This window comes from Pteropus alecto, unplaced genomic scaffold, assembly GCF_000325575.1.
Source record: "Pteropus alecto unplaced genomic scaffold, ASM32557v1 scaffold155, whole genome shotgun sequence".
NCBI lineage: Eukaryota > Metazoa > Chordata > Mammalia > Chiroptera > Pteropodidae > Pteropus > Pteropus alecto.
The window spans coordinates 11,457,587-11,469,307 of record NW_006438113.1 but is presented as its reverse complement, the minus strand read 5'-3'; the positions used below and the strand labels follow the sequence as shown (position 1 = coordinate 11,469,307).

The 11,721-nt window shown below is 42.9% G+C and overlaps 1 protein-coding gene across 2 annotated transcripts in view; it reads right to left on the bottom strand.

The window, feature by feature from the left end:
* The window catches only part of PLA2G12B (phospholipase A2 group XIIB), an 18,255-nt gene extending 6,918 nt beyond the window's left edge, over nt 1-11,337 (bottom strand). The window contains exons 1-2 of one of the 2 annotated variants that reach the window (XM_006915527.2): nt 11,034-11,337; nt 3,076-3,164 (exon numbers count right to left, since the gene is read on the bottom strand). In XM_006915527.2, the coding sequence (XP_006915589.1) occupies nt 3,076-3,164; nt 11,034-11,244 (300 nt within the window). In that variant the 5' untranslated portion in view covers nt 11,245-11,337. The remainder of the gene's footprint in view (nt 1-3,075; nt 3,165-11,033) is intronic. The other variant, XM_006915528.1, reaches the window with a different exon arrangement.
* Between the last annotated feature and the right edge of the window lie 384 nt (nt 11,338-11,721).

Below are 11,721 nucleotides of genomic sequence, written 5' to 3'. Positions count from 1 at the left end.
TTTTGTGTTTTGATGCAATTGTTTCCCTAATTTCTCTGATAGTTTTTTATTGGTGTAGAAAAATAAAACTGATTTCTGAAAATTAATTTTGTATCCTGCTACTTTACTGAATTCATTTATGTGATTTAACAGTTTTTTGGTGGAATCTCTAGGGTTCTCTATATATAGCATCAAGTCGTCAGCAAATAATGAGAGTTTTACTTCTTCCTTTCCAATTTGGATGCCTTTTATTTCTCTTTCTTGTTTTATTGTTGTGACTAAGACTTCCAATACAATGTTGAAGAGGAGTGGTGGAAGTGGGCATCTTTGTCTTGTTCCTGATCTTAAGGAAAATGCTTTTAGCCTTTCCCCATTGGGTATGATGTTAGCTATATGTTTGTCATATATGGCCTTTATTATGTTGAGGTATGTTCCCTCTATTCCCACTTTGCTCTGAGAGTTTTTATCATGGATGTTAGATTTTGTCTAATGTGTTTTCTGCATCTATTGATATGATCATATGGTTTTTATCTTTTGATTTGTTAATGTGGTGTATCACATTAATCGACTTGCAGATATTGAACCAATCTTGCGTCCCAGGAATAAATTCAACTTGATCATGGCGTATGATATTTTTAATGTATTGCTAATATTTTGTTGAGGATTTTAGCATCAATGTTCATAAGAGATATTGGCCTATAGTTTTCTTTTTTTGTAATGTCTTTGCCTATTTTTGGAATCAAGGTAATGGCGGCCTTATAAAAGGAGTTAAGGAGCCTTCCCTCTTCTTGAATTTTTTGGAATAGTTTGAGAAGAATAGGTGATAATTCTTTGAATGTTTGGTAAAATTCACCTATGAAGCCATCTGGTCCAGGACTTCTGTTTTTTCAGAGGTTTTTGATTACTGATTCTATTTCATTGGTCATAATCAGTCAGTTCAGATTTTGTTTCCTCTTGACTCAGTCTTGGAAGATTGTAAATTTTTAGGAATGTGTCCATTTATTCCAGATTGTCCAATTTGTTGCAATATAATTGCTCGTAGTATTTTATTGTGATCTATTGTATTTCTGTGGAGTCCATGGTTATTTCTCCTTTTTCATTTCTGATTTTATTTATTTGAATCTTCTCTCGTTTTTCCTTGATGAGTTGGGTGCCAGCCTCTAGATGCGTTGGTTTTGTGGCCCCTTGGGAGGGGTTCCCCCATAGGCCAAGGTCAGCTGCTGCTTTTGATTGCTCAGGGCTACCCATTGAGAACTATAAAGCGATCCACTGATGGTTGTTGCCTATGCTGGAACTCTGAAATGCAGCTCACAGCTCTGGTTGTCCCCTGGGAATGGAAATGTTGTTCACAGTGCTGGCCACTCTTGCTGGGATTAGAAACACCTCTCACAGCACTGCTAGCTTGCTGTGAATGCTCGGTCCTGAATTGGAGCAGGGCTTAGCATCCATCCAGAAACACCTGCCCTGGGCAATCTGCAGGTTGGGTGGAGCGGAGTCTCAGAGAAACAATGGCAGTCAGATCAATATAGCCTCAGCCTTGCTGCAAATTTAGTAACTGTTGTGAGTTCCTGCAGAAGTCCCAGATCACAGCAAGACCAGCTGCTAGCTGAGACTAGCCCACAGATCCTCGATATCCGCCCAAGTCCATGATGGCAGCAGTGATCTGCCTGACTCTGTCTCTGAAATGCAGCTCACAGCACTGGTTGCCCACTGGGATTGGAAATGTGGTTCGCAGTGGTGGCCACTGTTGCTGGGATTGAAAACACCAATCACAGCACTGGCAGCCTGCTGTGAATACTTGGCCCTGAATTGGAGCAGGGCTTGGCAGCCATGAAGCAACAACTTTCCCAGGCACTCTACAAGTTGAGCGGGGCAGGCTGATCCCCTCTGACCAGTGCTTCCTAATGGCTCTGTGGGAAGGGTCTGCACAATTAAGCTGACATGGTCTGTAGGTTACCCTGTAGGGGGACTGGACTAAGGCACAATGATGGCTGCCTTTCCAGCCCTCGTTCTGATGCCAGGTAATGCAGACTTTCTCAGAATGAGTCCCACACGAGCCTCTGACCCACCGCCGGCATCCCAGGTGAGTGTCCGCAGGTCAGAAAGCCTTGTTGCGGGTCCTTCAGAGGGATGGCTAGGGGGTTCAGTCTCCTTCCATCTTACCCAGATGGCTAGAATTTCCCTCTAGTTTCTACAGTCAGAGTTATTGGAATCTCCTTTTCCCTGGGCTGGGACCCTTTGCTAGAGAGCCCCCAGATGAGACCAGAACCCCCCTCTCCCTCAAGAGAGCCTCTGCAGCCTCGCTCTCCCTCCTGGTGATCCTCCATCACCCGCGGGTGCGGCTCCAGCTCGATTTGTGACTTTGCCCCTCTTACCAGCTTCGATGAGGCTCCTTTATATTATCAGATGTAGGTGTTATGATCAGCTGCACTTCAGGTGATTTTCCACATTGATTATTTTATAATTTGATTGTAATTTCAATGTGGACCTGGAGGGAGACTAACCCTACTTTTACCTAGTCCACCATCTTCCCCGGAATCAATTTATTACTTGTTTTTAAGGGAGGCTGACAGTTTGAGAAATGGTTAGCAGTGTGATGATAAATGTTTAGCCAGCGGCTGGATGTGTATGTGAGCAAGAAGGTTGGGAAGGTAGGTGTTTGCAGATTTCTATGATGTTAATACCCCAAACATAGCTGATTTGATGCTATCAACATGAAAAGTCTTAACAATACTATAGACATCAGTTCTCACTGGTCAGTACAAGCTGGCTCCAGCACAGCACTTTAAATTAGGCTCATGAACTTAAATAAGTCAAACTTCTCAGATCTGTTTCATATTAAGTTATGTTGGATTCCTAAAGCTCGGCTGATGTTTGCAGCAGTGATTTCAAAGGTCTTATTTGAGGGATAGCTGCCTCTGAGAAAAGGAACTCACATACTTTAAAAAAAAATTATCTCCCTTCCTCTGTACCCAATTTGAAATAAGTATATTGCTTAACTAATTCCATTTAAGTAATCACTTCCATCAATGATAACTCTTGGATTTGTCTTAGATAAAAGAGATCAACTAAGAAAATAATGGTGGTGATACATACACTTTCTGGTACCTTGAGACCCAGGAAGTAGGAGCTGCAGCCGTTGGGCTCCTGAGGCTTGTAGCCAGGTCTGGGCATGGGTGCCTTTCCTATTAGGAGAAAGAAAGGAAAGAAGCAGAATTGAGCATTTGGGAAACTTCATCAAACAAAAATTATCTAAAAGTATACTTGATTTTTCCTTCAAGTCATTGTTCCTCAGATAGTCACATCTAAATTACATCATGATTTTTTCTTCAAGTCATTGTTCCTCAGACAGTCACATCTAAATTACATCATGATTATGGTAATGATGATGATGTCATAAAAGAGTAATAACCCTTGGACAAGTTTGGAATTTTTCACCTAATAGCAAAGAATTTCATGAGCGTTCATTTACTAACAATTCTAACATTTCTTAAGTGCATGACCTAGAAGATAAGGTCCATGGCAAAACCAAACTAAAATTCAAGGTTTCTTACTCCTCTATCCACAGTAATGCCACACTCTTTGCACAGAAAAAGAGAACACTGCCTGATCATATATACTTCAGGAATCAGAATTATAACAGTACCACAGAATTTTTTTTTCAGAACAACTTGAAGGAAATTGTGCAAGATTCCATAAATGTAGGCAAAGCATTATTGATCAAAGGACAAAGAAAACACTCCTATGCAATATTTTAGGCATTTTTATCAAAGAACTGAGCAGAAACTATCTGAAAAGTTTTGAATTTCTTGGTTTTTCCTACATAGCTTTTTAGTTATTTTATGATCTTGCAAATACATAGAAGGAAGCTTTGTCAGTTGTGTCAATGGTAGTCATCATAGATAAAGATAACCTTGAATGAAGTCCTAAAATGATCTCAGGACAGTCATCTCCAGTGAGTAGTTTTGTCCCACTATCCAGATAAGAAAAATGAGGCTAAGAGGTTGGGTAACTTCCCTAAGTCATATAGTAAGTAGGGGAAGTAGGATGTAAATCCAGATTTCCTGTTTGATTCCCAAGCCCGTGTTCTTTTTCTACACTCCTTTACCACTTTTTAGTAGATGCAAGACATAGCATAAGACTGAGGAAATATGCTAAGAATTAATCCTCAGAATGAGGCACATGACATTTTCTTTCTTTTCTTTAATCTTCGTCTACCAGGTATTTTACTTTTAATTATTTTTATTATGAAATATTTCAAAACTGAAGAAAAATCAAAAACAAATGCTCGTGAAGCCACTACACAAACACAATAAAGGTTAACATTGCCAAACTTGCTATATATATTTTTTTCTGTTTAATTAAATGTTACAAGTACATTTGGAGCCCCTTTTCATTCTGTCTTTCTGTTTGAATTTTTAAGTCTATGTTCTAAAGCCCTCCTTCCTATTATTCCTCAAAATTGTCTTGATTACTCTTGGACCTTTATTCTTACATATGAATTTTAGAGTCAACTCAGTATATTCTATAAGAGATTGTCAGGATTTTGCTTGAACATACATTGAATTAATAGATTAATTTGGAGATAGCTGACTTTCTTAGTATATTCTATATTTCCCAAACATAGGATAGCTTTCCATTTACTTAGCCTTCCTTTAGGTTCTTCAGTAGAGTGTTATAATTTTCTCCATATATCTACTATATCTCCTACATACTGGACTATTCAGATGCTTACACAAGGTGGGATAGCTCATAAAAATTCAGAATTAAAGATCATATGGCTGGTATAGTAAATCTGTACTTTTCTGGAAGCCAGACTGCTTCTAACTTTTTGCTCTACCAGCCCTAGAATATAGCCCTGGCTCTCATGATTCAAGATGGAGCTTCATCTAACACATCTATTTTAAAAGCAGCAGGATGGAAGAAGGACAAAGAAGGGTCACAGACCCTCTCTTCGATAAACACCCTACATTACTTACTTCCCTTTGGCCAGACCTTAATCAAATGGCAGCACTTAGTTGTAAAGGTGGACAATGGAGGCATCTAAAGGAGGCATCCAATGAGCCTTAAAGTTGGGAGGAGGGGCATATTATTACAGAAAAGGGGAAGGATATTAGAGGAAAACAAGCAATTTCTGTCGCAGTCAGTTTGGGTATTTGTTGCTGTGGTACAACATGTGCATAAGAGGGTGGTCCGAGATTGCCCCCAATGATCCCTATCTCCTGGTATTCATATGCTTGTGTATTGTCCCAGGATTGTCTGTGTGACCAAGAGAATTTGGCAGAAGCGGAGGTACACAGCTTCCAAGATTAGGTCATAAAAGACTACAGCGTCTATCTTGGGCTTGCACACTCTGTCATTCTCTGTCATCACTCACTCTGGGAGAAGCCATGTCACAAATAGCCCCATGGAAAGGTCCATGTGGCAAGGAACTAAAGCCTTCTGCCAACAGCCATATGAGTTTGGAAGGACATCCTCCAGCTTCAGTCAAATCTTCAGAGACTGCAGCATCAGCTGACTACAACCTTATGAGAAACTCAGAGCCACAGCTACCCAGCAGAGTGACTCTAAAATTCCTGACTCTCAGAAACTGTGTGATACAGAGTTTCTGGTCAAGTTGGCAGAGTAGGTAAATGCTGTGTTTGCCTCCTCTCATGACCACATCACAATTACAACTAAACTACAGAGCAACCATCACAGAGAATCTCCTGAAGTCTAGTTGAACAGAAGCTCTACATCTAAGGATATACAGGAGATGCCACCACCAGACTGGTAGAAGGGGTAGAGATGCAAAATAGGCTGGTCCCACAACCAAGTGTGACGTTTAAAAATTGGGAGGAATATGTTGGCTGCAGAGGTCTTCCCAGAGAAGCAAGAGGTCAAGCCTCACACTGGGCTCCTCGGCTCAGGTTCTAGTGCCAGGAAGAGAAGTTCTTAAGATTTATGGCTGTGAAAACCAGTGGAGATCATGGCTGAGTGAGATGGAGGGCCGTGGGAGTTCTAGGAGCTTCTCTTAAAGGGCCCATGTGCATATTTACTCGCTAACCAACTCACTCACTCTGAGCTCCTGTGCTGGGGCAGTAGCTCAAAAGATGCCAGGGGCATATGGGGAGGAACTGAATTGTCTGGCTTCAGGGAAAGTGCTGGAGGGGCAGCTTTCTCCCAGACAGAAGTGCTGGCAAAAGTCACTGTACCTTAGTTGGGCCTCTCCCCCACCCAGCATGCAGACGTTGGTGGCTGCCATTTTTGAGTCTCTACCTGCCTGGCTAATTCTGTTCACCCTGCCCTGGTGATTCCCTGACACCTTGCCCCACCCAAATTGCAGGCCCACCCAAACCGCTTTCAGTGGCTTTTCCATGCAAATGGTCCATCTTGGCTTATGCTGCAACTTTCCTAAAACCTCTCAAAGATTCACAAACCCCAAATAAGCAGGATCTGGCTTCCGTGTGCTTCATACCTCTGGCTGAACAACCTCAAGCCTGGCACTAGCAGCAGCCGGCCTTAGTTCTCAGCTTGGCCTCTCAAGGAACATCCAAGCTCAGCATAGGTGGTGGCCATCTGCAGATTGCTTGGTGGCTCATGCCAGGTGGCCCCAGGCAGGGCACAATCTGCAGCTATACTTGAACTGTGGTGGGGCCCCTCCCAGGGGGTCCCAGAGCCAACATGTCTGGTGGCCCACTTCAGACTGAGGCAGAGCATTACCTGGGGCTACATCCGAGGATGACAGACTCAAAGATGACAGACTGGGCAGGTACCAGAGCCTGCTAAAGTGAATCCTACTCTGTAGGGTCAGCCCCTGCACAACAGCTCTTCTACTATAGTCACTGGCCAACCTTCACAACTAATCAACCCAAGAGTCAATCCCCGCTAATGATATGCAAACAGCAACTAAGGCTTAACTACAACAAGAGGGCACACACAATCCATAAGAGGGACACACCTGGTAACCCAGTTCAGGTGCTCCACTAGGCCCCACAGGACACCTACTACATAAGGTCACTCTCCTAAGAACAGGAGGCATAAGAGCCCTACCTAATACATAGGAAGCAGCCAAATGGGGAACAAAGAAACAAGTCCCAAATAAAAGAACAAAACAAAGCTCCAGAAAAAGAACTCAAAAAAATGGAGACAAGTAATCTACCAGATGCAGAGTTCAAAACACTTGTTATAATCAAGGAACTTAGAGAAAGAGTAGATGAACTCAGTGAAAATGTTAACAAAGATATAGGAAACATGAAAATAGAGATATGAACTTTTAAAAGAACCAGTGAGACATGAAGAATATACGAAATAAAATGAATACATTAGAGGGAATCAACAGATTAGATGAAGCAGAGGAGTGAATCAGCGATTTAGAATATAAGAAAACAGAAAACACCCAATCAGAAAAAAAGAATCCAAAAAAATTAGGCTAGTTTAAGGGGCCTCTGGGACAATATCAAGTGTACCAAAATTAGCACAAATGCCAAAAGTTAAAGACAAAGGGAAAATCTTAAAAATAGCAGGAGAAAATCAGTTAGTTATGTACAAAGTGAGCTCCCATAGGACTCACACAGCTGATTTCTCAACAGAAATTTTGCAAGATGGAAGGAGTTGGCATGAAATATTCAAAGTATGACAGTGTGGACAGTATCTCTAGTCATGATTTATAAGAAACAGACATTCTGCTCTAGAGACCCAGCTCCAGAGACCTTTATAAAGGCACAGAACACTTAAGTCAGAATTCGATGATTTCTTCCAGGAGCTGAGAGGGTATTGTTCAGCCACTGGGATTTTTGTGTTTTGTTCTGTTTTGTTATTTCATGCTGAAAGAGAACTGGAAGAATCTGAACGTATGTTAACTTATTCACCAGACCGTCTTTTACATCACGTTTATAAAATTTGTTTGGTACCTGCCGCGCTCCATACATAGCACTAGTCCTTTATTATCTTTAATTTTTACAACCTTGCAAAGTAGGTATTAGTAACATTATTTATAAACATGAGGAATGGAAGGTTGAGAAAGTTAGGTTACTTGCCTAAGGTCACCAGCAGTGGGATTCCCCACCAAACTGCCCAATTCAAAGCCATATTTTTTCCGTTATTAGTATTTTTCTAAGTCTGGTCCAAGGACCACCTGTGCAGTTCCAGGGTCCTGCCACAGACCTACTGAATCAGAATCTCTGGATGGGAGAGAGAAACTCGTTCACATAGGTGTGAACCCCTTATACTAGTTGTACTGTGTATGTTATTGATATGTGCTAAATCTCCTTATATTTAGAGTTCGATCCTTTGACTAGATTTTGTGTGTTGACAGAAAAACGAATTACTATAGATTAAAGAAGTGTAGAAAACAATGTGGACACACTATCGTAGGCTACCAATATACACATCTTTACTTGTCTGAACAAACTAGAGGCTGAAGTTCTCTAAGAATGACCTCTTAAATTGGAAGAAAAGGGAAAGGGGGTTAAGTATTGCTCCCGAAGGCAAGAGGAAAGTAAGATTATGATGAGGTACTGGCTGACAGACTGTGTCTTGGGAACTCTGGGTACACCCCACTGCTTCCTGTCTGTGAGGACTGCTGCCCTGTTTAAAAAAAAAATACTCATGTCTGAGTCAGACCCATGGAGACTCTGATTTAATTGGTTTGGGTGGCAGGAGTTTTTAAAGCACTCCCCCCATCCCCAGGTGATTCTAAGTGGAGGGCCTAGGTAGAGAACCACTGTTTTAAGTACAGGCAGGCATACTTCAGTTTATTGCACTTCACAGGTGTTGTGTTTTTTTACAAATTGAAGGCAATACCCTCCCCAGCAAAAAGATTACAACTCGCTTTATCATGATACTCACTTTATTGCAGTTGTCTGGAACCAAACCCACATCTCTGAGGTATGATTGGTAGTAGTAAGTACATATAAAATAGAAAATTTTTTTTCTTGTAGAATAATTGTGGCTAAATTGCTCCTGCTGGCAAAAAATTGCAGCTTATAAAGCTTTTTTTTTTTTTTCCTCAAAGTATGGTCCCAGGACCAGCAGCACCAAGATCACCTGGGAACTCTTAGAAATGCAAATTCCTGCCTCACCCCAGACCGACCTAATCAGAAACACCAGGGATAGGGGCCCAGTAGTTTGTTTAAACAAGCCCTCCAACAGGATTTAAAGCCCAGGCGAGTTGGAGAACCGCTGCTTTAAAGAGATGAGAGAAGCGTTGTGCGCAAGAAGTGTATCACAAAGCGAACTGAAAACACAAGGACCCAGTTCATTACAAGGCGTTATCTGTTCTAAAGAATGCTTGATTCACGATCAACTTGAGAAGATATTTGGAACCATTTGGGCACTGCCTCCAGGTTCTTGGCTCCACTGGGTTCCAGAGGTAACAAGACTTTCCTCTGTTTTTCGGGCCCCTCCTTAAACAGGTTCTGTTTTGCAGAGTGAGTGGAGTTATTTACCTTCCTGCAATCTCTGTGTTGACTATTCCCATCCCCCACCAGTGTCTGCTGACACCAACCCTGCCCAGGTAGAGGCTTGCAACCAGAATTTGCTGAAATCTCTTAATGCTATTTTGTTAAAGAAGGAAGAAGAGGTTTGATTCTTGTTTTCCTAAAAAATTCCCGCTGTTATCTAGTTGCTGAACCACAGACCTAAATCTTGCGTTGCCTCTGGGAAGGAAAAGAGCCCCTGTGTTGACATCTGAAGCAAGTTTACTCCTTTCCTTCCCCATGTGTACAAACTAGGTGAGCACAGTCCAGTGACCAGGCATCTCTGCTTTTGTCCAACCTACTTTGGACAAAGACATGGCTAGGGATCCAGGTGGGTCCTAGCATAGTCCAGGTTTTTTACCCTGTGGAATCTTCACAGAGAGGATGCAGCTTCCTTTTTCACGATATCAGTATGTGGTTCAAATTTCTATGCTGCAAAACTTTGGTTCTGGAGAAATGGTTAACCATTGTCTCCTAGTCACTCTCAGTTTACAAGGAAGCAATTTCTTTTGCAAAAGAGAATGAGGGAGACTGGGTGAGTCTACAGGTATATAGCTCTTTTGAGTCTCTCTCAAAGCTGAGTTCTATCTGTTGAATGTTAGGAGAAAACATTTCTCACTGTTTTCCTGATAGGCTAAACTGACTCTCCATTTTTATCTCTAATCTCATGATGAAACACTTGATAAACCATAAAACCAATGCTATAGGAGACTGTATGCTCTTGAAGGTTCCCCCTTCCACCCAGCTGCAAGGTCCAGGGCTCTGTATTGTGCCCCCATTACGTGGATTTCCAGTGCAAAGTGAAGAACTGGCCCCAGGGGTTCCTCTTTGGCAGCCAGGCCCACACCCTGGCTCCCAGATATCCTGTTTACAACTGAGGCAAGGTAGTGCTCCTACCTGTTCACAACTCTACTTTTGACATCAGGCCTGAGGGCAGTCCCAGGCCCCCTCAGGCCCTGATCCCTGATGGGCTGGCTGCAAGCCCTGCCTACCCACCGAAGGCCTGCCATCACTGACTGAGGCATCGGCAGGAGGGACAGCTCTCTGTGGAGAGTCAGAAAACTGATGCTCATTAAAGACTGACAAAGCTGGAAGGAAGGTGCAAACAGCATAGGAAAGAAGAGGAATCCACTTCCAGGCTCAGCACAGAGTGACTGAGGAGGCTGTTTCACCCCTGGCAGAAGTTTCTCTGACCGTTCAGCTTCAGTTTTCATCCCTAGGAACTCCTCCTTGCACAGACCTCTCATCTTCTTCCTCCCCACCCATGCTGCCTTTTCCTGAAGTATCATCATAAGGAAAGCTCATTAAAATGTCCCCAGGAAACAAGTCTCCAAAAACCTCTTGGAGTTGGTTTGCCAGATAAAATACATGAAGCACAGTGAAATTTGGATTTCAGAGAAACCACCAATAACTTGTCAATATAAGTGTGTCCCAAATATTTCAACTGGGTGTCTTATATTTTCATTTGCTTAATCTGGCAACCCTACCTAACAGGTGGATGGTAGCAAAAAAGTGCATGACCGATCATGACCCCGTGCTGGCCCTTCCCAGGTCCACCAGCAATAGTTTTTACAGGAAAAGAAACAGTGCACTCACCGTATCGGCACCTGTACTGACAGACTCCATTTTTCCCACCCAGCAGCTCCAGAAAGGAATCAAAGTAGCTGTTGACAGATTCGAAGCCGCCCCGGATGTGCCGAAGGCCCCAGTCTGAATAGGTCTCCTCTGCATCAGGGCTGGTGTCGCTCTGTGCCAGGCCATGCCCGAGGCTGAGCCACAAAATCAAGAAGCTGGTGGCTAGCTTCATCCTGTAGCCAGGTAGGTGTCTCTCCTCAAGCCCCAGCCACCGTCCTGGAAAACCCAGTTACATAGTCCGCCGGCCTGATGTCGGGCAGAACTGGGAAGGGGTTATCTGCAGCACTCGATCTGTGTGTTCACCAGAGGTGGACTTTAAACATAGCTATGGAGGTTGGGATGAGATCAGGGCAATTAGAAAGGGCAAAGGTTAGGCAGTGGGAGGGATGGCTAGTGAGAGAGAACATTTCAAAGTAGATTCCACAGTTCTGGAGGAGGGAGATGTTGGTCAACTTCTAGAAGGCATGAGCAGTGCATGCAGCAATAGGGATTCTACCCCAACTGGCTTGTTAACCTGTTGATCAGTGACAAGTTTGGCCTTTCAAGGCCAGGCTTTTGACCCGAGAGCTTGAACTAGGGTCCTAGCTGCAGCCCTAAGCCAGTCACCTACATATAGTCTCTAGAGAGATTCAGAGGATATATAAAGGAT